General features: G+C 37.5%; 1 protein-coding gene across 1 annotated transcript; it reads right to left on the reverse strand.

The window, feature by feature from the left end:
- Nucleotides 1-458: 458 nt before the first annotated feature.
- Nucleotides 459-26,493, reverse strand: LOC113532343 (uncharacterized). Its single transcript, XM_026923692.3, has 24 exons — nt 25,737-26,493; nt 24,006-24,141; nt 23,089-23,428; nt 22,884-22,937; nt 21,300-21,426; nt 20,096-20,261; nt 19,744-19,876; nt 19,546-19,642; nt 19,284-19,365; nt 19,067-19,197; nt 17,744-17,901; nt 15,449-17,007; nt 10,302-10,567; nt 9,768-9,903; nt 8,265-8,547; nt 7,764-7,814; nt 7,558-7,684; nt 6,561-6,726; nt 5,981-6,101; nt 4,761-4,857; nt 4,487-4,574; nt 3,033-3,163; nt 2,733-2,881; nt 459-2,651 (listed from the first exon to the last, which is right to left on the reverse strand). The coding sequence occupies exons 1-24, from the start codon at nt 25,994-25,996 to the stop codon at nt 1,234-1,236; spliced, it is 6,276 nt and encodes a 2,091-aa protein (XP_026779493.3). The 5' UTR covers nt 25,997-26,493; the 3' UTR covers nt 459-1,233.
- Nucleotides 26,494-27,485: the final 992 nt, after the last annotated feature.

Consider the following 27,485-nt stretch of genomic DNA (forward strand, 5'->3'; position numbering starts at 1 on the left):
GAAACTCCACGTGGACAGTGACATGCTCAGGATCAACCCAGAGACCCTTGAGCTGTGGGGTGGCAACTCTATCCTCTACGCCACTGTACCACCCCACAGCTTTATCTATATAACTTTAATCTCTATTGTATGGTAAGAAAAAGTGATCACTAGCTGTTATGCTGTGAAGATAGTAGCTACCTTAATCCCTATTCAAGATGTGGAATTTGCAACGCATACACGTATAGCACAAAAGGCAAACGGTACTAAGGTCTACACACCGGCTGTTATACACTGTCAAACATTCAATAAACCACCCCCTCAGAATCTGTTATTTACGTTATAGATCAGATTTAATTCCACTGTCGATCAATTTGGAGAAACACACAGTGACAATCTGAACACACAGCAAGTGAAAACACAAATTAATATTTATCTCATAATGTCAGCGATTGATGAGAGCCTGAAAATATACACCATTATAAAAATCCTTAAGGTGTTTAATAATATCACACATACATGAGATGTAACAATTTACACAGCTTTGTATGAAAGGTTAGAAATGTTAATGTTAGGATTAGCATCAGGTTTCTGTTTTTTTTATGACTTCATTCATACAGTATGAATTCAAAATCCAACCCGATTGCCCATGTAGGTTCGTATGCATATCTCATCAGATTGAGCTGATTTCAAGTGGTTTTCCTTAATCTGAAAATTATTTGACTGCCTAAATGTCTACAATATGCCATAATAAAAATATTTTGCTTAGGTGTTCTTTATGGAATGGGAAAAGGAAATGGAAATGGGTCCCAACAACATGCCTTCTTCACCACATCTTTGCATATTTTGACTGTGGAAAGGTTTTAATAGTTTATAAAACTATTATTATTATTATTATTATTATTATTATTATAGAATACAATTAGCTGTTTGCCTCATTTATTGATATAAACCAATACTAATCACAATGTTATTTGTTTCCAGGTCAAATTCTCCACGAGGGCCAGTTGGGAATACTGTACAAACTAGAAGAAAGAAAAGCTTGTTGCACAGCTGAACAGCAAATCAGTCACTTTCTTCCAACAAATCAAATGATTACAATGAGGAATAGAAATGTGATGAAAGATTTACCTCAAAGATCAGTTTTGCTTACATTTCATTTTATCATTCAATAATGCAATGGCTGTATCATACGAATACCCTGAAATACAGCTACCATTTTAAGATAGTTGAAGGCTTCTACACTAACAAGCACTAATGCCTTCCTGTAGAGCTTCTGAAGCTTTTTCCTGCAGGTTTAGTGCTTTGTGAAGCAGAGCTCTTAGAGCTTTTACCTGCAGATGTAGTGCTTTGTGAAGCAGAGCTCTTAGAGCTTTTACCTGCAGATGTAGTGCTTTGTGAAGCAGAGCTCTTGGAGCTTTTACCTGCAGGTTTTGTACTTTGTGTATCAGAGCTTCTGGAGCTTTTACCTGCAGATGTAGTACTTTGTGTATAAGAGCTCTTGGAGCTTTTACCTGCAGGTTTTGTACTTTGTGTATCAGAGCTTCTGGAGCTTTTACCTGCAGATGTAGTACTTTGTGTATAAGAGCTCTTGGAGCTTTTACCTGCAGGTTTTTTGCTTTGTGTATCAGAACTTCTGGAGCTCTTACCTGCAGGTTTAGTGCTTTCCGTACTGAGACTAGAAACTCTTTTTCCGCTGGCATTTTCAATTGTAACTGACTTTGAAGCATCAGTATGAGTTGATGTGCTCAACCTGACTGATACATACAGGGAAGTAGTCCCTGGACTTAATCCACTATTTGATTTGGTTGAATTTGAGCCCTGGTGTTTGCCATTCGGAGCTTTAACTGACTTTGTGGTTTTGGTATCAGACGAAACACTTGCTGAAGAATTCACTGGACTTAATCGACCAGATGGTCTGGTTGGATTTGATGTTTGTTGTCTGCCATCCTGAGTTTTAACTGATTTTGATTCCTTAGTAACAGTCGATAATGTTGTAGGCAAAGGCATTGGACGCGACTCATTAGCTGACCTGACTGAGTTTGAAACCAGTTGTTTTGCAGTGTCCTTTCTAACTGATGCTGAGGTCCTGGCATGAGCTAAAATGTTTTCTGGCAAATGCGTTGACCCAAATCCTCTATGTGAACTTTGTCGTTTTGGTGGCCTTGTAGGATTGCTAATTCTAAAATTTCTGACTAAGGAAGGCTTATAATGGAGAGGAAATGGTAACCGGGGTGCACCCCCTTGGAAGTATTTTTTCTTTGAGTGAGCAAAGTAGGGGGAATGCACCACAGGAGTAAAATGTGGCAAGAAATAGTGGGGAGAACATTGACTGGATACACATGGATCACTGAAACTAGCCTGACTGCTTGAAGAGAACTGATTAAAAGAGACATGTTGCGGACTGTTCCCTGTTCTTTGTTCATACTGAATTAGGTACTCGGGGTACACCTGACGTTTCTCAAACACAACAAATATGGACGGGTTGTTGATATCGTTTACACAGCTGTCATAGTAGATGCCATTTTCCACATCTTTCAGAGGAGCGTGGATATAGCTGGGATGCCCGTTGGTATACTCTCCTATGAATACCCGGCAAAGGAACATACACTGCGTTCCAGACTGGTCAGTGTAGCTGTGGGAGGATTTGGCATCTCTGGTGAAATAACTACCTGTAGCAACAAAGTGTATACATTATACTGTAGATGCAGGCATGTGTGATTTTAATTGGTGTTACCAAATTTTAAACTCACCTTTACCATATGCTGTCTCATGTGCTTCACAAATTCTCCAGTCCATGTTCTGCTGGCAGATGGCATCAATGTGTTTGGACTCAGTGCCATGAAACAGGAGTGTTTCATTCTCCTTGCCTACATTTTTCTGCTTCATCACACTGACATGCCTGTGGGATACCCATATTACATAAATCACATATAGGCTCATTGATGATACTGTAATCATCAATTTGTGTCAGAACTATTCTGTTTTCCTTGTTTTAATAAACCTTGTGTGCATTCAAAAAAAGCCTGAGCTTTGTAGACCATAAAACATACCTTTGATAAACTTCCCATAAGTCCTCATTCAGCACCTTCTCAATGCTCTTCACCATAAACTCTGACATTGTCTGATAAAAGCACTCAGCGATCTTCTTATATTCATCGGTATTGCTGTCCAGGAGAACCTTCTGGATAGAAAAGAAATTTCTTGCTTTTAGAGTAATACACACATTTCTGATTCCTTCTAAACCTCTTGTAAATATAGAGGTCTATATCTACTTATATAGTTTCTTACATATCTTTGGATAAAATGTAACATTGCCACCATTAGATGCCTGTACACTGTAAAATATTTTTGAATGTCAGGAAATAATTTTAAATGCCTGCAAAGAAGGAGAAATTACAGTATGTTTAACCCTGAAGTGTAATCTAATGTATAATATTCATTAGAGTTACTTGAGACGCTCCAATTAATGTATATATTTCATTATATTATTTAACAATGAATTGATGTGCATTTATATGCATTTTAGATTATACATGTCCTATACTGTCTGTCTTATTACATCTTCCAATTATTCTAATTTCTTATTTTATCTATAAAGTATAGGACATTTATCAGCATCTACAGGAAAATGGGCAAAAATGATTGTAGATGTGTAAAAATACACATGGCACTCTAATTGGAGAAACTGCACATTTTTCTTTTAACCACACTTTTAAAAATTCTTTTAAAAAATTTTAAAAAAGTACAGATGAGTGACAAATGAAAAGAAAAACAGTAGCTATGGCATTTTGTTTGTCAGAGTCCCCGTCGTCCTATAGGACACAGCTGCTTTTTAAGGTTTGCCTTCCAGTAATAGAAAATCCAATAATAATCAGATTCAGCCACAGTGCTATTTGCAATACTGGATCCTGTTGAGGATGATAAGATTGTTAATCCCCACAAGCAGGTATACATCAATCATCAGGGTTTCACAAGGTTGGACGGCTCTTTCCATCTTGAATGGAAGCTCCCATGGTGGTTAGCCTCACTGTGTGCAACTCATCTCCTGGGGCTGTATAACGATGCCACAGACATGTTCTTAGATAACACATATGTACTGGAGAGTGAGATCTGCACCCAGAAGTGGTAACCCAGATCTAGGAGAGGTTTGGCAAGGCGCAGGTGGACCTCTTCACCAATGCTAAGTCAATACATTGATGATTGCAGCTCTCCTTTGTGGAGCAGGAGAGATGGAGCCCTCCTGGGTGGAGCAGGATGCTGGGACAGGATTCACTCTACCATAAATGGCCACACCATGTAGTGGCCACACCTTCTTTATATGCACTTAAGTGGAAGCTGTTCCGTAAAATTGGTGTGCACCTCATCGTTCTAGATCCAGTGCGCTTTCCTAAAATACTACTGTGAATGCTAGCGGTGGTTTATGTACTTCATTGTAATCAGACAGCTGCACTGTTAAAGTGTAATTACCACAGAACTCTAATAAAGACACTGAAAGGTCTTTTACCTTGAATCCAGTTACAGACATATTGGCCTTATCCGAGTCACAAGGCAAAGCTTGGGGATTTTGCAAATGATCCTTCAATTCCATTTCTCTAAGGAGATAATTGACAAATTTGTAAGACAATGAGTTAGAAGAATAGCCTTTAATTTTCATTTTGACTTTTTACTAAAAGTTTCAGATGTTGTTTAAGAAGTATGGAATATATAGAATAAAGCATAAATATGGAATGCTGAATATGTTTCTTGTAGGCGTTCACCTCAGAAGTTACAGAAACTACCTTGTTATGATGTTTTGGACATCTTCTGCTGAGAGAAACATGGGTCTCCTCCTTACTCGCATTTCGGTGCTAATTTGTGTGTTGTACTGAATCATGTCTGCGATTTGGGGGGGGGGGGGGGGGGGGGGGGGGGGGGGGGGGAGAAGTTATATATTTGCAAGCAGCAATCACAGTGGTCCAAGCATTATCTTGCATGCAGTCTTGCAACTTATACTGTATACCGCCTCATACTGATCCATGTCCTTAGGTATCTGCAAATCTGTTTCATCATGATGCATCACATCTACAGTCAACATTATTCAGCTTAAGGATTTGTGTCTGGCATAATAAAAATTCATTTCCTATTTTAACAGAGCTAAATTTTGAAATATTCAATTCCTATTTGAAATAGTATTTCAATTTAACAAATTGTATTGTTAAAATATTAAGCATTGTAGTAACCAAAGAGATGAATCTAAACCAAATTTAACATTTGTTTAACAAAATTTAACTTCCTGAGCCTGTACAAATATTACAAATCTGATCTCAATTAGTTAATCCTTCATGAATCTTTATTATATAAGTCTTGAAATTGTCTTTACCAATTTTTAAGGAAGGAAAAAGAGCAATAAAATGTTTAATTGTTCACAGTATATTTAAACAATGGGAGGTGGGGAGAGTTATAGATAAATATTTATATGTCTGAAACCCCTAAAATTTGGTGAGCAGTTAAATTATGAAAATTATGCATATTATATAAAAAAAAAAACATTAGTAAGCAGGTGGAGCCTAATGGTTCATTGGGCTTTTTTGTTTGACATAAGCCAGGGATACAGTATTATCATATAAGTCTCCATACCTGCTTAAACAGTGTAGCATGACTGACAATTTGGCTCCTTGTCACATTTTAACAGATCACATCACAGTTTATATTACTTAGGCTTCTTATGCATAAATTTACACACACTCAGGAGCACGAGTAGAATATGAATGTTTGTCTGATCTTACAGGATTTTCATGAATGCCAATTTTCTTATGTAAATGCTCGTGCGAACAATTTACGAATAAATCTGTTTGTATCCAGCTTGATAAATGAGGCCAATTGTCTTTGTATCTAATGCTTTATACACTACGTTTAGGCAGTTGTAAACAAAAACGCAACCATAAAGGAAACTTTCTACTTCTTGCAATATTTCAAGCTCTTAAACACTATGAAGATCAGTGTAAAAGAACATCCCTACCTTCCACATTGACCACATAAGAGTGTTCATCTGTAGTGAATTTGATGATAGGACTCCTGTTTTCTTGGTATTTACACTCCAGGAACTCACTGGTGATGGAACATGTATTGTGTGTCCCTTGCTAATTGCAAGAAGCGAGAATACAATATCAATTTCAATCTCAATATCAAGTATCAAAGTAACATAATAGTTGATTAAAGTCATGTCATCTATCCAGAATGAATAGGTATTAATGTTGATTGATAAAATATTGATAAGCTGCTTTTCTCCAGAGCAACCTCTTCAACTTCATTAATTTTTAAATCAAACATATTCATAAAGTAAGCCCTTATACTATAAAATGATGTGATTATTTTTAAAGGTAAGTATAACCTTTTTTCAATAATAAGTATAAAGAATCTGGCAATCCTGGGATTTAAACTCACTACCTTATGGCCACTAGCACAAGACCTTAACAACTATCACTGTCTCCAAGTGTCAGATAATGTAAGTGAGACGAAGCTAAATGTCACAGCTCCTATCAAATAGATTTTCAGACATTTGTGGTATTACTTTTGAAGTGGTCTAAAGTGCCACTTACTGATGATCCATACTGGATCCAGTCCCCATTTTCATCCTCCCAGTACCAGATCCATTTTGTAGTGAGGGCAAAGCTGGGATCCAGAACTGATGAAATAGTGGAGAGACGACGGACCTCTACAGAACCCTGAGTCATTGTGTCAAAGTGTACAGGTACACTGCTGTCACTGGTAAGCACAGGGGGTAAAGGAATTTATCAGCAATTTTACTGTATATATTTATTAATTTATTATTATTTATGAGACAGATTACTCAACACCCAACACTCACCTGGGCTAGTCAAACACCAATACCACTGCACACCTACACTTTACAAAGCTGCATCAGACACTTTTATTTATCTCTTTCTGCAGCCAATATTTCTGCTACATAGTTTACATGTACATGTTCTGCGTATTATTTGTCCTGTATTATTGTTCTGTTCTGTGTGTTTATTGTCTTGCACTCGTCTCACACTGTTGTGTATTTGCACTTTATGCAGTCTTATGTACTGTTACGTGTTGCACCATGGTCCTGGAGAAATGACATTACATTCCAAGCTACATAGGGGAATAACAGTAAAAACCCACTTGACTTGACTTTCTAAAAGTTGTTTGTTGGATCATAAAGAGGTTTTTTTGTCCTCTGCTCCGTGCATTGACACACACTGTCATCACTTTTAGTAACACAAAGCAGATGGAAATCATTTATTTTCAGTGAGAGTTGCTTTTGTCTATTGTCGTAACTATGTGAAGGGATTCCTAGTTGTATTTGTAACTGAATGACAGATTTTATAGTTATCACACTTATCACAGCTGTTGTGACTACCATTGCTAGCTTATCTAGCTATAAAATAGATTAAATTAAAAGGGCAGTCAAATTCTGCTATTCCATAAAGGGTTTGCTTTAGTAAGAGGAAAATGTACAGATAGGTATTGCCCAATGTGCAGTTTTATTTTACTAATTAGGCTGCTTATAACAAAATGTGTACTAATACATATTTTGGACTTAATATTTACCTGTGTGTCTTAGTGGGATCACAGTACGCTCTTTCTATTTCCTCGTTATCAGGCAGAACTTTCCAGCTGTGCCCATCCCACTGCTCCCATTTATAGGGCAAACAGAAATGCACATTTTCACATGCGTCTGTGTAGAGAATACACAATTGTGCTCACACATGGTATAGTGTATACAGTATCTGTTGTACTGCTTAATGCAAGCTTACCTTCCAAATTGCAGGAATCTTGGAAGTGGAAAAGACATATCCACCATTTCTCTGCAGAAAAAGAAACAACAGCTTTGCTAAAACGGATATATAATCAAAATGTATATAATCCCCAAATAAGCCTAACAACAGCCTTATAAATGATAAGTCATTACTGAAATTATAATTAGTCAAGCTCTATGCTTCATTTTTCTCTGTTCTGTTTTGTCTGTTCACGTGAATGAGTCTTATCTGATTATAATGATAATAATAGATACAGGTTAAAAAACCTACACTTTTCTTGATGCATGTTTTCATGTGTTGAATCATGAAAAAGGTTAAATTAACATCTGTAATTTCCACAGTGATAATTCTGTCTGTCAGTATCAGACGCTTTTGCTAATGTTCTGGTAAAGTCATCTTTCATTTGTGTAAATGCCATTTTAGAAAAATTTGTGAGAAATTTTGCTAATGATAATTAAATGTATCAGTACATCTGGAAAAGAAGTGTGCAAAGAATACCTGGTGCTATGGCACTGCAGTCAATGCTGGGTCTGTCTGCATGTGCAATGGTAAGCATGCTCTTATAGACTGATAATAAATTGTCCATCAGCTGATTGGGCACTCCGTTGTCCTGCAGTGTTTTCAATGGATGAGGTTCATATAAATCATGGCATCTGTTGCATCCAGTGCTGCCGTCACATATTCCTCTGATGTAGTTCTCACAGACATGGAGATTTTTACAGGTCTCCGCCTCAAGACAGTTCCCAAACTCACCACTGCCCTCGTTGTATGCCAAACACACCTGTGTGCACAATTTTTCAGTGGAAATTAGATTCAAAGTGAGTAAGTGCTTCAACTAGAAGAGCAGAGTATTGGCACCTCGAAAGCAAAAACCAGCCAAGTATTATATACTGTATATATCTTTACCTATATTTATATGGGTAATTACCTACTATATTAGGAACACCTGTACCCTGTTTATTCATTTAGTTAAAGATTAAATCTTCGAATGTTGTCTGGTCTTTTTTTTTTTTCTTGTCTAGTTTTGTTAAGATTGTACCCACTAAAGCCCAGTGTGGTCTTCTGCTGTTGTAGCCCATCCACCTCAAGATTCAGTGTGCTTTCTGAGATGCTTTTCTGCTCACCACGGTTGTAAAGAGTGCTTATTTCAGTTACTGTAGACTTCCCGTCAGCTCAGACCAGTCTGGTCGTTCTCCTCTGATCCTCTCATCGAAAAAATGTTTCTGCCTTCAGAACTACCGCTCTCTGGATGTATTTTTGTTTTTTGTACCATTCTGTGTAAACTCTAGAGATGGCTGTGTGCAAAAATCCCAGGAGATCACCTGTTTTGAAATACTCAAACTAGCCCATCTGGCGCCAACAACCATGCACACTCAAAGTCGCTGAAATCACATTTTTCCTCATTACGATGTTTGATTTATACATTAACTGAAGCTCTTGACTTGGATCTGCATGATTTTATGCATCACGCTGCTGCCACATGATTGGAGGATTGGATAATCACATGAACGAGCAGGTGTACAGGTGTTCCTGTTGACCACTGAGTGACCACTGAGTGTATATACAGTAGACTATATAATATATGCAGTATATGATGTCTTGACTTGTATAGCTCAATACAGATTTCCACCCAGAAGTTAACTAGTCACTCATTAACCAGTATCTTATTTGCCTATCAGTATCAGGCCCTTTTATAAACACAGTGTACACACTTTCTGACTAACAGGAACATGAAATATTCTGTAGTCATGCTGGTTGATTATCAAGCCTTGGAAATTAATAGAAAATATGCAAAACATACATCCAGTACTCGGCTGTATAATCATATCATGTATAAAACTGTAAAAACTCTAATTTAAGCTTAAATCCAAAGCTCCCAAGTATTTATAATACCATCTTTAAAGTTTTTCTCATTTACCAACTACCCAATCCCTGCACAGTCAGACTGAAGACAATACACCTGAAGCTTCTGATTTTCTCATGCTGTTTTTTGAGGCTTACTGAAGGCAATAAGGTGGTGTCATTTTGCAGAAGTGTAAGGGACAGCTCACTGAAGTCCAGTTCCAGCAGTTTGTGTTGGCACAACACGCCGATGTTGTGCTCTGAATAGAGGTCATGGCTGAACTGGCATTCCTCTCTGTTCAGGAAAATATTGATTTGAAACATAATTACTTAATGTGGTTGCCAAGTATAAGTGTACTGCACATTTTGTTTTGTTTTTTGGATTATTAAGTAGATTTTAAAAATGATTATTTTCTTTTGGGACAGGTAGAGGTGTCACAAGTCATGCTAAATTAGCATATGAGAAGTGTTCTACATTTTCTAAAATGAAAAACAAATCAGACAGCAAAATATCAAGGCGATGCAAACACCAAAACATCAAAAAAGTAATAGGATTGTGTCTTAGCAGGTATATATTTTTTTCTGTAGCTAACAGGTGCACGATAAATGACATTATTATTATTATTGTTATTATTATTATTATTATTATTATTGTTATTATTAGCTATGTACCAGTTAAATGCATGAATTTACCTTTTGGTGTTGTATGGGCACTCTCCAAACAGGTACAGTTTGCACAGGTGAAGGTTGCTGCAGCCTTCACAGTCTTTAATCCTACATAATCTCATCTTGGTTTTAACAACTTGCATTTCATTTTCCTCATCAATCACCACACATGTACCTGTTTCACTTTCTATCTCGTTTAAATCTAGGTGAGCTACGTCATCACATATATCCTCAAGCTCCATTTGACCATCAGATCTGTTGTGCTGCAGGTGGATCTTAATGTGCAGTAGAAGTCAGGATGGCTCAAGAATCCCTTGAAGTCGTCGAATTTTTAATCCAGACTTAACCCTCTTGTCTCACTACACTCATTTCCTCATACTTTCTTGTTCCACACTCCTTTCTCCCTATGGAGTCCTATATCTCCCCCCTAGCGTTCATGCCTAGTAATAACATCCCATGCAAACATAAAATGCTGACTACCAAGCACTTGACTGCTGATCCCATGACTGCTGAACTTCCTGGTGCTTCACTTTGTGTAGTTTAGGCTGCTTGAGCTGAGCTGAGCTGAGCTGGATGTTGATGTTCAATCCAGTGACAGAGCAGGGATGTTTTTTTTTTTTTTTTTCATACACTGCCTGGCCAAAAAAAAAAGGTCACAGTTTGGGTTTAAATAAGCAAATACTTAATAACCTATGATTGGATCTTTACTGCAGTGATTAATATGTTTCAGCTGGCAGCAGTTCTTTTATCCTTAACTGATGCAGTGTGTAGCTTCTCATTTCATAAACAACCATGGCAGATTACGTATCCCATGGCCGTGGAAAAGATGTTACTGAAGGGGAAAATTGTTGGCCTGCATCAAACAAAGAAAACAACTAAGGAGATTGCTGAAATCACTGGAACTGGGTTCTGAAATGTCCAGTGCATTATTAAAGCCTGGAAGGATAGTGGTGAACCGTCAACTTCACAGCAGAAATGTAGTAGGAAAAAAATCTTGAATGATCGTGATCGGAGATCTTTAAAACGCTTGGTGATGTCACATCGTAAATAAATCGACAGGAGAACTCACGGCTATGTTTAATAGTGAAAATTAGAGCATTTGCACATGTACAATGTGATGAGAACTTAAAAGATTTGGACTGAACAGCTGTGTGGCCACAAGAAAGCCATTTGTTAGTGAGGCTAATTGGAAAAAATGACTTCAATTTGCTAGGGAGCATAAAGACTGGACAGTGGAGCAATGGAAAAAGGTCATCTGGTCTGATAAAATCAGATTTACTCTATTCCAAAGCAATGGGCGTGTCAGGATAAGAAGGGAAATGCATGAAGTGATTCACCCGTCATGCATAGTGCCTACTGTACAAGCCTCTGGAGGCAGTGTTATGATCTGGGGTTGCATCAGCTGGTCAGGCTCAGCTCAATAGGCTCAGCCTCATTGTGTGGCAATAAAATGAAGTCAGCTGAGCACCTGAATGTACTGAATGACCAGGTTATCCCATCAATGGATTTTTTCTTCCCTGACGGCACAGGCATATTCCAGGATGAAAATGCTAAGATTCATCAGGCTTAACTTGTGAAAGAGTCGTTCAGGGAGCATGAGGAATCATTTTCACACATGAATTAGCCACCACAGAGTCCTGACCTTAACCCCATTGAAAGTCTTTGGGATGTGCTGGAGAAGACTTTACTGAGTGGTTAGACTCTGCTGTCCTCAATGCAAGATCTCAGCCAAAAATGAATGCAACTCTGGATGGAAATAAATGTTGTGAAGTTGCATAAGGTTGCTGAAACAATGCCAGGACGAATGCGTGCCGTAATCAAAGCTAAATGCCGTGCAACAAAATATTAGATTGTGTGACTTTTTTTTGGCCAGGCAGTGTATTTACTCATCACATTTACTTGATGGACCTTGATCTTTGTCTACTTACCCTAGTAATCATGAGCGTTGTTATCTTGAGTTATGTATTTGCTTTTATATAAAAGCAAACACTTACCTGTACTGGTTGCATATCAAATGTGAATTTACTGATTGAAGTGTTTTATAAGAATTATAATATTGTAATCTTTCAAACATATAAAATACTGTTTCAGCATGTTAAACAACCTCTGGACCTAGAGTCACAAAATGGTTCATGTAGGAGTGGATGTTGTGGAATTAGTTTAGTCACTGGATTGTCATCCTATAATAAATAAATAAAAAGGCAGTCTGAAGGTGTGGCAATATTAAGAACACTGTAATGATATCACAATTATTCCCAAATGAAAGCATTGCAAATGTTTATTTAGATTAAAATTATAATTAGAAAATGAAGAAAACATATGGCAATACAATATTCGAGCAATTAAAAGAACATATAGTCTGTATCTTCACTGGTGACTAATCTGAAAATATACACTTTGGTTTATTTGCACTGAAATTTGACAGTAGGGTTTTGCCAGTATTAACACAAGACAGGTTTTCTTTCTTTTCTTTCTTTCTTTCTTTCTTTCTTTCATTCACAGAGATTGATTTCAGCAAAACCCTTTGCAATACTCTGATATCCCACATGCCCACTACTTCTCACATGGGTACTTGGATTTTCGTATTTTGTATGGATTTGCTTCATATTGTAATATTTGTTTACAGTAATAGCACATTGTACTTTATTTTACAGGACTACATATTGCTCAGAGTATATTAAAAAAAAACTAACAAAATCCATCCATTCTTCTGTACCACTTATCCTACATGGGGTCGCAGGGAACATGGAGCCTATACTAGGGGACTCAGGCCGCAAGGTGGGGGACACCATGGACAGGGAGCCAAGCCATCGCAGGGCACAATCACACACACTCACACAACCATTCACACACTACAGACAATTTAGAGATGCCAATCAGCCTACAACGCATGTCTTTGGACTGGAGGAGGAGACCAGAGTGCCCGGAGGAAACCCCTGAAGCACGGGGAGAACATGAAAACTCCACTAAGTCACCATGCCCCCGCCTAACAAAATAATCTGATACATTTTTCCCACAGTATCTCTACTGCTAAAGCCACATACTACCAGGAGAAGACTAGCAGCTCTGCTAACACTTGTACTCTCTTCATGACCTTTTCCTCTCTTCTGTGTTCCCCTCCTCCTCCTTCCCCTACCTCTCTGACTGCAGATGACTTCGCCATATCTTACAATGTAAGGCTACATCTTAGGATGTACACTGGTGTAATGGGTTCAACATCATTAGTTGACAGTAGCTAATAATGAACTGAAGAGATCCAGTGTTATGCCTCCAAGTAATGAATATCATTAACGCAAAAAAAAAAAAAAAAAAAAAAATCTGACTAATGTGGCCGGGAGGGAATAGTTCACTTCTGTGCTAGCTATAAACTTCCTTGTTCCTGCACGCCCAGTACACTCAGTGACAGTCCTCGCTGATGGACAATGATAAAATGAAGTTATTATATTTCAAATTTACCAGTGATGTAGCAGGCATTCAGTTCTTATACACGCACAGCAAGATTTACCAAGTTGTTCAGTGTTACATAATTTGACACTAGTATCCTCATTGAATCCGAATACTACTACTACTACTACTACTAATAATAATAATGATAATAATAATGGTAATAATAATGTCTTACTGGGGTGGCCAGTTTAGGAAACTGTTAAAAATGTTGATTCTGTTCCTTTCTTTAAGGCTCTATGTAGGTCTAACATATTACACCAGTAGGTTTGGAAAGCCAAGCTTTCCTGGTTAGACCAGTTATGGCAGCTGTTTTTGTGTTGATAAGAACATGTTCCCACACACACAGGCTATGGAATTTTACTGTTTGTGCTTCAACTATGAAATATCCCATAATTATTTCCCAGAGGAGACAGTATTCAGAGGGGAATGGCTTCACTGTCCTTAGATTTAGTTCTTGGAGTTCACAGTGCCTAAGCCTGATGGTACATGTCAGTAACAGAATCGGATTCATGCCCCTGTGTGATGGACTGTGTATACAGGTTAAGCTAAATTTGTTAGAAAACTCAATCTGCTGTAGTATATAAAGGATACTAGTAGAGCTAATTTTCTCTAAGCAATATTTAAATTTAGATTCTATTTAATTCAAATTGTTTACTTTATCATTAATACATTACAGCTGTATCACTGGCCAAAACCATACACAGTGGCAGCACCGCAGGAGTAGACCTCTCAGCATTAACACTTTATGCCCTCGTGGTGGCTAAATACAGTATGTTAGCTAGGTAGCTATCCTATAATGTACTATTCCCCTTAAAATGAGCTACCTGTAGCTACTGATGTACAGCTCCAGCCTGGCTTTGTTAAGTATTTCATGCTCTGTGTTTAGTACCTTTGTCTGACTATTTGGCTATTTGCTTATTCTATGACCTTCACATTTAGACTTTGGTTACTTGATGGGTTTATGTGTTTCTTTGGCCTGGTCTAACTAAACCCGTAGTTAAAACATCTGAATGTGTTAATGTATCTTGTTGGTATAATATACAAGGGGTTCCACTCAGACAGCATGGCCAATTTTTTTTTTTTCCTCCCTTGGCTCTGGATGGCTGGTTGGGATTTGTTTTTTTTCTGTTGTGACACTCGGAAGGCTATTTATTATGTCTCTCTGGCAAAAGCTGCCAGGAAAGCCTCACTGTGGTGAAAAACTTTAGTGAAATAAAGATATACAAATCCTGCGAAATCTAATTTCATTAGATCGTGCCCTCAACTGCCCATGAGCACTGTCCCATGTGAAGATGCAAGCCAATTACAACTCAGTCTTTTCTGACATAAGTCGTGAAAACCAAGTAACAAAAAGGGCCTGTTTAATGGATAAAAAGAGGTTGGAAAATGACCATGTACATAAAGAACATACAACCAAACAAATGTCAGAGTCTTCAGAGACAAGAACAGGCCCTTCAAGAATTTGTCCCCAAGATTTTATTTAAGTGGCTACCAACTGCGTAACCTTGGTAAGAAGCTATTCATGTCTTCATACATTGCATTTGTAAGACATGGGGAGCAGCAATTATGGTAAATTAACATGAACTGCACAGTCTGAAATCAATGTTTGTGTACAATGAAACAAATTACTACTTCAATCAAATATTACAGTTTAACTATTCATTCAGTAATGAATACAGCTGAAGCTATAAATGCCCCAATCACAAGCAAGCAATTAAATTAAATCACTGCACCACACAATCTTTCTTCTGCGTTTTTCTGGTAGTTTCTAAGCTAACCTTCTGATGTGATGCTCGTTGAGAGCTTGTGCTTTTTGGAGAAGTTTGTATGCTGGAGACAGCAGAAGGCAGAATTTCATGAAAGGAAACTAAAGAACTTGACACGGAGCCATCAGAGAGAGACAGCTTATCTGCTGAAGAGGAATTGGTTTTGTACGTCACTGAGATTTTGCTTTCTTTTGAGGAAGGACTGCTGGCAGGAGAGGCATCAGAGCTGAGAGTTCTAGCCCTGACTGTAGAACTTGGTATAGTTAAAAGTGGATGCGAAAAGTTGGTCACCACTTCTCTGTGAGCTGCAGGTGAATCTTGCTGTGAGCTCTGAGATCTTTGTGTAGTGACTAAGTCTGGGTTTGGTCTAAGCTTAGAGTGTACACTTCTATCTGTTAAGCTAGGCTTACCAGAGATCAGCAGCTGATTATCTGAATGGGAGGAAACTGGAATTTTCACAGATGTAGCCAAGTCTTGAGCTGATTTTCTTGGCAACCCAGTGTAGCTCAGTGAAGTTAAACCCTGAGCCGGCTTTGAAGTGAGGAATTCCTCTCCTGTACTATTTGAACCAGAAGTAGTGATGTATGCCTTATGAGGTGAACTTGTGCTAACCACACTTGCTGTCTGGCTCACATTACATACGTCATCAAAGACATCAAACCGTTGGCTGGCATTTTCAGAAGAGTGGGTTTCATGAAAGGAAACTAAGGATCCTGACAAGGAACCATCAGAGGGAGAGATGCAAACTGGCATAGTCTCTTGTTGGTTTTTGGTAATCCCAGACTGAATACTGTTATCTGTTAGGCTAGATTTAGCAGCGATTAGCAGATTATCTGAATTGGAGAAAACTGGATTTGTAACAGATGTACCCAAGCCCTGATCTGACACTTTCAGCAACCTGCTGAGTGAAGTTAAACCTGGAGTCGACTGTGAATGAACAGGTAGCTCACGTTTCGTAGCCGCAAGGACTACATCTAGACTTTTTGTATCATCTGTCTCAGAGTCTGAAGAGACATCTTTAGCTGGAGTTACTGGTGCATCCAAAGCAGCAGAAAGAGGTTTTCTCATTGTGGGGATGCTTGCAGAGGCTAATGTCTCTCCTGTGCTAGTTGAACCTGAGGCGATATTGTTTGCCTTGTGAGGTGAGCTTGTGCTGATCACACTTGCAGTTTGGCTCACATCTAAAGCATCATCAAAAATAGCTGAACATTTGCTGACATTTGCTGTGCGATTAGATTGAATAATGTTGATATCTTCAGGGAACCTGGATTTCTCATATGTAATCAGAAATTCTGGGTAAACCTGGGACCGTTCAAACACTACATAAATAGTGGGCTCGCGTACGTTATTTACACAGCTGTCGTAAAGATTTCCTGCCGCATCTCTGGCTGGAGGTCTGCGGTAATGGGACTCTCCTTTAGTGTACTGTCCAACCAACACTCTGCATGCAAACATGGATCTTTCAGCATAGTGATCTGTGTAATCATGGGAATACTTTGCATCCCTGGCAAAGTAACTTCCTGTAACAGATCAAATAAACAAAATTATCATATTATTAAAACAAACAGACATTTTATAGCCATTTTGCACTTTGACAGCGTGGGGGAGCATAGTACGGTCTGACCCAAATCCAAGATTATTTGTACCCTGAATATCAGTGTCCTTCAATAACGTCTGAAAACTTGTCCACAAATGACTGACTTTCTTGTTTTCTTGTTTTACTGTAATATACCAACCAGTGTCGATAGCTTTGTGCAATGCTTTGCTGTCACTGGGAAACTAAAAAAATATATATATATAAATAGTACCATTATGATGCCAAAATGTACAACTAAGTATTTTATTTAACAATTTAACAAAACTCCCATGACTGATTTACCTTTAACCTTGCATTTGGTTTCATGTGGTCTGCACCACTTCTAACTCCACACATATGTTTGTGTCTCTTAAGTAGCCTTTTTTCTTCCAGATTCTTCCCAAATGTACTGTCTGTCTCTTTCATTGAAACCCCATGCCCAGTAAAATAAGATTAATGGTGAGCATTGGGGCCCTAAAATGTTTAATCTTATGACAGTGGAAGTGAGCAGTCAGAAATCAATCTCACAGGACTAAGAGAAAAACAGCACCATTCCAATAACCTCAATAATAATAACCTATAATGTAGTAATTCTGACTAACAGTTGGATCACAGATTTGTTGTCGTACCATGCTGTACCACACAGTCTGGTGGAAAAGCCAAAGAATTAGCTTTCTAACCTTGCCCGTACACTGTTGCGTTAGCTCCAGATACTCTCATGTCAAAGTTCTGGCGACATATAGCGTCAACATTCCTGATGTTGGTGCCGTGGAATAACAATCGCTCTGCCTCGCCGTATTTCTTGTGGCTGTTTGCTTTTTTCATTCGCTCTCTTTTCCTGGGAATAAAACAGTAAAGCTGCACAATGAAGTCAGAAAACTTATCAGAAAAAATAAAACAGAACCAACTGATGCTGTGATTTCTGTCTGGTATGTTTGGATTTTAAAACATGTACAGCATAAATAATATCAGCAGATGTAGTACAAATGTAAAGCACCATGAGATTTTTAACTTCCAAATTAAAGTGCTACATATTGTTCTTAATAAATGATGTCACACTGATGTACCATAACACTAACAATACAACTATTTCTTTACTTTTCACTTAAAGAAACAAGGGCGTTAAGCTTCCTGCCAGGGGTGTGCGCTCATTTAGGACACAGCCCATTTAAGGAGGCGAGGGCATTAAGCTTCCTGCCAGGGGTGTGCGCTCGTTTAGGACACAGCCCATTTAAGGAGGCAAGGGCGTTAAGCTTCCTGCCAGGGGTGTGCGCTCATTTAGGACACAGCCCATTTAAGGAGGCAAGGGCGTTAAGCTTCCTGCCAGGGGTGTGCGCTCATTTAGGACACAGCCCATTTAAGGAAGCAAGGGCGTTAAGCTTCCTGCCAGGGGTGTGCGCTCATTTAGGACACAGCCCATTTAAGGAAGCAAGGGCGTTAAGCTTCCTGCCAGGGGTGTGCGCTCATTTAGGACACAGCCCATTTAAGGAGGCAAGGGCGTTAAGGTTCACACCAAGGGGGTGTGTGTTCAGTTAAGGACGCTGCCTGTTTAAGAAAGCAAGGGCATTAGGCTCTGTGCAAGGGTCTCGGAGTCTGCTGAGACTTGTTTTTATTTTTGAATTCCAGCATGTAAGGAGTCACCCCATATTTTTAGTTTTAATTTAGTTTATAATTAATTATCAATTGTACATATTTTAATGTTATAGTGTCCTATTTAAGCTTTTCTTTTACTGAATGCTATATCCTTTGCTATTTATACTTGTGCACTTTTACTATTTAATATAATTGTCATTTTGTAAAGATCTTTGAACTGCTTTTTGTATGAAAGTGCACAGTATTAATATACTGTAGATATTTATAATAAAGATTTATTATATAATAAAGATATTTTCAGACTTAAATATTTTGTACAAATTTCAGCAGTACTTCTTTGCCTACCTGAACTAACAAACTAACTAAGCAGAATGAAGAGGAAATTAACGACAGCCTGAATTCTTACTCACGTCTGAAAATCCTCCCATAATTCCTTGTTCTGGACTCGTTCGATGGTCAGGATTCTAAAGTCCTTCATAGTCTTGCTGAAATGTTCCTGTACTCTGACATAGTCCTTGTGAGACGCGTTAAGTAAGACTCGCTGTAATTAAATGAGGGGAACAAATCGATAAAATACAGGCTTATGAAAAGAATATTGTAAAACATTAACTGGATATGATACTGTACCTGAAATCCAGATTCAGGAACTGCAGTTTTATCCCAAAAGCCTGGGACACCTGTGTGAGAGCTGGAGGTTGGACCTCTTCTGCTAAAAAGAAAAGAGTCATCACTTCATAGTGGAACATGTAAAGGTTTTGTGCAGCCATTGACTATATGAATGCTAGAACTATTTCAGGTTTTCTTAATTATAAACAGAAGTAGTTAGTATACTGTATGTGTGCTATATTTGCATGGTATTATGGGATTCATTTTTTGTTGACCCTCTTACCTGGTTCTAGCAGTCCGGACATTAAAGAGAGAAACAAACAACGGCCGCCGTCTAATTGCTCTCTCTGTGCTACTTATTTCATTCCTCTGCTTCATATCTTTATAAAATCACATAAACAGAATATTATACAGTATATCCATATACACAGTATATAAACTCTAATCTCACATTTTAATGAAATGTATTGCATGACCATACCTCTGAAATTCAGCTCATAAAACTGTTTACCAGCGGCAAATTTAACCACATCATGGGTGTTGTCTTGCTGGAATTGGAGATATTTTTTCTCCAGTTCCTCACTGGTGATGGAGGACAGCCTATGCATCTCCTTCTGTAATTTCAATATAGAAAATAACATGTTCATTTAAAGTAGAAAACACTCCAGTGCCTAGAATGTTACCCATCCATCGATAATAAAAAATATATGATAATATAGTTAACTGTTTAGCTGAAAAGTAAATAAGTTAACTTTTTTACATTTGGGTCCAACTTCCTGGGTAGTTTTATGACCGCTCTAAAGAAAGTGGTATAGAAAAAGGAAGACACTTACAATTGATCCGTACTCGATCCAGTTATTATACTCATTCTCCCAGTACCAGATCCACTTTGTAGTGTGGCTGAAGGTGGGTTCAATCACTGAAGACACCGTAGAGAGACGCCGCACCCTGTGAACTCCCTGCATCATTGTGTCAAAACACACAGGCTCACTGCCCACACTACCAAGAAAGGCAGGCAAAGAAGAGTGAGGATTTCCATAGCCTCAACACACACTTTACTCGTAAAATACAACACAAGTAAACAACCTTAATTTGACTGGAAAGACTACAAATGATGAACTTTTTTAGTCAATATCATGTAAACACAAAACGATTGCACATTCACAACCACTCGCGTACTGTACATTTAAAATTCTCTCATGGTGTTGCCAAACTTTGAACAATCCACAGAACACCATTAGATCCAAAAGCCATTATAAATAGATATTAAAAAATGGAAAGAACATGGCACAACCTTGACTCCTTGAGATCATCAACCAAAAGTCAGTGACTAGGTAAGGAGGGAGAAACAACCAAGAGGCCAAGGATAACTCTTAACACGATGCTACCACTACCATGCTTCACTGTAGGGATGGCGTCCTCAAGGTGATGAGCGGTGTTCGGGTTTTCATCAAATTTAGCGCTCTGTGCCAAGGACAAAACGTTCAAATTTGAACTCATTAGACCAGAGACCCTTTCCCCACATGTTTGCTGAGTGTCAAGCATGTCTTTTAGCAAACTTTGGGGGTTTTGGTTGTCTTGTGAACAGCTTCTCCCATCTGAGCTGCGGATCTGTCCAGCTCCTTCAGCATTACCCTTGTGCTCTTGGTTGCTTCTCTATTATGCTCTCCTTACCCGGTCACTAACTTTTTGGAATAATGGTTGACCAAGTGATTATTTAGGTATGGTGTCTAATAAACTGTTCCACGAACAGATGTATTTACTCCATTCAACTAATCATGTGACTTCTGATGGCTGGTTGCACCAGAACTAATTTGGGGGTTTCACAGTAACGGGGTGAATACTTATGCAATCACAACTGTTATTTTTTTGTGTGCATTTCAGAGATAAGCATAGTGTAAGTAAAAACATTTAACATGCATGTGGAAGGTGATGTGATCAACATCCGAGCACTTTATATATACCTGAAAGAAATAGTGAGCGTAAGCATTTTACGTGAACATGAAATTATTATACACAGAAAGGTGGCTTACACACCTGTGGATCTTGGCTGGATCGCAGTAGTCTCTTTCTATCACTTCATTGTCAGGTAAGTCTATCCAAACCTCATCCACTTCCACCTCCCACTTATAGGGAGCGCCAAAATGGACTCTCCAGCATTTATCTGCAATAAACACAAGTGTCAAATATGAGTCAAGATTCTTTTTCAAGAAAGTAGATCTCCATTTAGTAAATAAACTACTTAGTACTCGAAGTTCAAATAAATTTTTCCTTATGTTACATATGAAGGCCTTAGTCCAAAACAACGTGTATGTGTTTGTAATGCGCATGTGATCGTCCCCTGTAAGTCTCAAAATGATGGTTTTAGTTAGCAATTTTCATGAAATAGGGTGAACTTAGGTAATACAGTGTTAGCTACTTTAGTTTTTGATGGTGATTACTTTTCACTGTAACAAGAACATTGCTATTACTATGCTTTAAGAGTGACAGCATGTAACTAAAATCATGGGACATCACAGATGTGATGTATGTTAACTTTCACACCGTTCCACGTCACAAAACACAGTAGAAAAGAGATAAAATCAGGCGGCATTTTTCAGGTATTCTGGGACAGATCTGTATCCTCTTCAAATGAAGAAAAGATTCATTCTTAAGGGCCTTCAGTTAATTGGTTAAAATGTTGAACATTAAATCTAAATATTAATTAATGATGTAAAGTCAATAAAAAGTACACGGCTGCTTTCTTTTGCATGATGCAAAGGAAACCTGAATTCATGTGTTTCCCCCCCACTCCTCAGTCGACCAGTTTTTATTCTCCTGTGTTCGTTGATAAATGCTGGTTGTAGCTCGCTCAAGACAAAGCAATACATGATCATTTGTGATCCCAAATTTTCACCGTACCTCTATGACCCCTCTGGTCTACAATCTACTTCACATTATAATCAATAAACCCTTGAAGCATTTGTATGAGGAAAACCCCCAGGACAAAGACCATTTGGGAGAACTGGCGTGCCTAATGCCACCTATCATGTCATATTCGAAGTCATAAAGGTTAACATTTTGGCTTAACTGAACACACACTGATGCTATAAACACTAGTCTGCCTGATCTATACCACGCAAAACAATCATATTGCATAGGAAATACAATTTGTGCGAAGCTGAGGGAATGTAACGTAGGTTTTTAAAAACCTACTTTAAAGAAGGTTCTTTTTAATTGAAAACCTCAATCAGGAATTGAGAATTAGAGCAATACAGTACATACAGTATGGTATTTGGATTAAGTTTGGGAAGAATTATCACATGATTAAATTAGACAGAGTGAGAATTTCCTGGGCCTAATCCCAGATTACATGCTAGATTAATGTTGTTCTTTTGTCTGCTCCCATTAATCATTGCCACATAGGATCATTGGTCCGCATGTTGATCTGGCAAAGGTTTTACACCCGATGCCCTTCCTGATGCAACCCTCCCATTTTATTACACATAGTGCACTCCTGCCCCACAAAATCGAATCTGGGCCACAGCGGTGAGAGCATGTGATCCTTAGCCACTAGACCACCAGGGAACATGCCAGATTAATATTAATAATAATAATAATAATAATAATAATAAAATGTACCTCCATATTTGCAGTTTCCTCTGATAAACGACAGGCAAATCACATTTCCTGTAACTGATGAATAGAAAGAAGACATGCTATATACACCATGGTGTAAATGTGATTAATTAAGTATAATTTTTTTTTATGCAACTTTCAAACAACATTTCAATCTCATAATAATGCAGTTATATATGAAAGCAACACATCAACAGTTAGTCTTTACCTGCATTCCTCTGTAAGGACTCGGGCACTCTGGTTCTGTTGCTGAACTTAGGGTTCTCCTTGCTTCTCGCACCAGGTTTATCCTGAGCATTTCTGTGGTCCTTTAGTGTCAGAATATTCCGATAGATCAGCAAAAGAGATCCTATCAGCTGACTGCCTACTCCTCTGGCCTGCAGTGTTTTCATTGGATGAGGCTCATAGAAATCATGGCACCTGTTGCACTCACTGCTGCCGTCACACAGTCCTCTGATGTACTTCTCACAGACGTGGAGACGAATACAGGCCTCCTTATCAGGACAGTTCCCAAACTCACCACTGCCTTTGTTGTATGAGACACAGACCTGAAGTCAGAGATTAAAGGAAAGGTTTTGTCAAAAATGATCATTCTGTGTAAGATTTTGTCCTGGATAAGCCTGGGGTGCTTCACTGTTCACTCACTCTGACAGGCACATAAAACATCACATGATCATAATTTGATTATGACCTGAGCTGGACTTAGTGGCCTTCAACATTATAAGCAGAAAAAAACTAATACTAGGTCTAATACAAATTATGTTCCAACATTTGAAAGGAAACCACCAGCTAGTGATATGCAAATAACAGCAAAATAATTAGTAGCTACTAGGATTCATGTTAGTGTTGCACGTGTTAATGAATGGATGATATTACATAGTCTCCCTTCATTTATTGAGAACTAAATGACCTGTTACAATGACCTGGTTTACTAAGGATTAGATGCACAAACTCATTTTTAATGTTTGAGCGAAAATTTAAAGTGTGTTATTTTGAACATAAAGGTTACGAATCATCACTATCTATTCCCAATAAATAGCTAGAGCTACGACTTCTGCAGTGTGTTGGCATAAAAATGACCTCAAATGCTTTTGGCTTCATGACTCATGAGTGTGTTTGGCTTACATTGGGCAACAGGGAGCTGTCATTCTGTAGCAACAGTACACGAAGTTGATCTTTGCTCAAATCCTGTAAGTTGTGCTCACGCAAAAGTCTGGAATTGTGCTCCGCCTCCAGACTGTGGCCATATTTACACCTTTGTCTGTACAAGAAAAGTATATCCGTGAAAGAACGCATTGTCTAATGGAATTGTACTTCAGACTGAGAAATGACATACTGTGGTAACTTTAGAAGTGTGTGTTTGTATGTGTGTGTATGTGTGTTAGTAAAACTGGCTGGCTAGGTGTGAGTATGAGTGACAAAAGATGAATCATAGCCATGGCTTTTGCCATAGGCAGGGTTTGTTTCAAACACAACAGATTACTGGAGTGCAGCTGGACTCATGTTTTGTAATAAAAACAAAAAATTGCACTGATACATATAAGTGTATTACATTGTGTACTTATATAATATCTGTATTTATGACATATATGTATTTATATGACATCTGTATTTATATAACATATCTGTACTTACATAATATCTGTATTTATATGACATATCTGTTCTTACATAATATCTTTATTTATATAACATCTGTATTTATATGACATATCTGTACTTACATAATATCTGTATTTATATAACATCTGTATTTATATTACATCTGTATTTTTATGACATATCTGTACTTACATAATATCTGTATTGATATAACATCTGTATTTATATGACGTATCTGTACTTATATAACATCTGTATTTATATGACATATTTCTATTAACATGACATATCTGTATTTATCTAACATCTGTACTTAAGTAATATCTGTATTTATATGACATACCTGTACTTACATAATATCTGTATTTATATGACATATCTGCATATGCTTTATTATAGCAAGTGTCAAGTGAGTTTTGAGGTGAGTGCTGAGGTATCTGAAATATTTATCATCTGAAGTTATTAACTCATCATGTCATTATACAGGATATATGTTAGAATTCAGAACTTACGTGTTGCATTGTCCCAAAAGGTCAAACTTACAAAGATGGCTAGGTGTGAGTATGAGTGACAAAAGATGAATCATAGCCATGGCTTTTGCCATAGACAGGGTTTGTTTCAAACACAACAGATTACTGGAGTACAGCTGGACTCATAATTCGTATTATGTGGTGTTTTGTAATAAAAACAAAAAGTTGCATTGATACATATAAGTGTATTACATTGTGTACTTATATAATATCTGTATTTATGACATACATGTACTTGTATAACATCTGTATTTATATGACATATCTGTACTTCTACAACATCTGTATTTATATGACATATTTCTATTAATATGACATCTGTATTTCTATAACATCTGTATTTATATGACATATCTGCATGTATGTGACATTTCTATTAATATGACATATCTGTATTTCTATAACATCTGTATTTATATGACATATTTCTATTAATATAACATATCTGTACTTATATAACATCTGTATTTATATGACATATTTCTATTAACATGACATATTTCTATTTATATAACATCTGTATTTATATGACATATCTGCATGTATATGACATTTCTATTAATATGACATATCTGTATTTATATAACATATCTGCATATGCTTTATTATAGCAAGTGTCAAGTGAGTTTTGAGGTGAGTGCTGAGGTATCTGAAATATTTATCATCTGCAGTTATTAACTCATCATGTCATTATACAGGATATATGTTAGAATTCAGAACTTACGTGTTGCATTGTCCCAACAGGTCAAACTTACAGAGATGCAGATCTGAACAACTCTCCTGGCACTCTCTTGCTCTGCAGCGTCTGATACTAGTAGTGACGAGGATTTTTTTGCTCTTGTTTTGCTGTATAACAGTGAAAATGTCCCTGTTCTTGATAATATTTTCTAAATCTTCCACTGCTGCCATCTGCAGAAGGTCATCGTACTCCACACATCCGAGATTAGCGCAGATTACTGCAATAACACTGGCTTCGTCCGCCATTATTAATTATCCTTACGGCTAAAGCAACAAAACACGGATATTTAATGATGAGTCGTTCGCGAGAGAGTCGACTCTTTGAGTCGGCTCTTTTAGGTGAACATTAATAGGTGAAAGGTGATCAGGGTATTTCTCGCCGACTGTTTTATGAATACTGAGAATTCGGACATACTAATCATCTGGAGTAGTGCTTTTCGCCTACTGTATAGTAGGGGAGTAGGGATATTCGGACACAGCCAATGAGTCGTTTGAGAGCTAAAAGAGTCGACTCTTTTTGGTGAGCTGAGCCGTTCACTGTAAAGAGTCAGAATCACTGAAGCACGCGCCTACTGATGATGCAGCTTGTAGCACGAAACGAAACTAAGCGCTAAATCCGGTTGCCAAATCCTCTTTAATTCCACATTTTACACTATTTTCATGATTTTTCCAGTTTTGTATGTAGACCTGTATGCAGAATGATTTGGATGCACTTCCCTGCTAAGGTGACCAGCACAGTAAAATGCAAAAACTCAAATTCTCTGTTATTATTGTAGTCCTACTCATCATTTTAATTTTATAGCACTTATTATGATACAGTCTGTGTTTGATTAACAGACATCTGTGCCTTATCCTCCAGTGAGCAAATCAAGGATGACAATGGGGATGAAATATCATTATAGAAGTTACTAGTGGCTGTGTTTTTCAGGATTTGCTGGATCTTGTCATAAATACAAAATCAGTACTATTTTGGTTGAGGGATGTAGTAAGAGGGACACTCAAAGGCCAAAAAGAGGGCCAAAATCATCTCCATCCATACATCTCCTTCATCTCCATCCATACATCTCCTTCATCTCCATCCATACATCTCCTTCAAACACCCAACCTCCATCTACATTACATAAGGTTATTAATTTATTTTAGTATTACAATTTAGTATTTAGTATTGCATTTACTGCACATTATTGCACATTACATCACACAAACGGCACATACTTTATATCTGTATTGTCAGACTGCTATATCCATATATACGTTCTTATACACTTTTTAATGCGTTCATATATTTTTTATGTATATATTTTTCTTATATTTAATATTTTTCTTTATATTTTTATGCATATGTATTTTTATGCATATATATTTTTATGCATATATTTTATTTTATATTTAATATTTTTCTTTATATTTAATATTTTTCTATATTTTCTTATTTTATGTCAGAACAGTTGTATAAAGCATTTCGCTGCAAGTCGTACTGTGTATGGTTGTGCATGTGACAAATACAATTTGAATTTGAATTTAGTTTTATATGTAACTGTTCTGCAAGACCTTTCAAAATACTTTCACCTGGAAATCTTCTTGTGTGTGTAAACACAAGTGAAGTCTACAAAAAAAAGTCACAAAGTGACATTTGACACAGTATAAACAAAAAAAGCCTCAAAATGTTTTTTTTTATGAAATAACACTTCTGACTTATTTTAAGCTGCCCTAATGTCTAATGACAATTACAGTA

The sequence above is a fragment of the Pangasianodon hypophthalmus genome, chromosome 18 (genome assembly GCF_027358585.1).
Source record: "Pangasianodon hypophthalmus isolate fPanHyp1 chromosome 18, fPanHyp1.pri, whole genome shotgun sequence".
NCBI lineage: Eukaryota > Metazoa > Chordata > Actinopteri > Siluriformes > Pangasiidae > Pangasianodon > Pangasianodon hypophthalmus.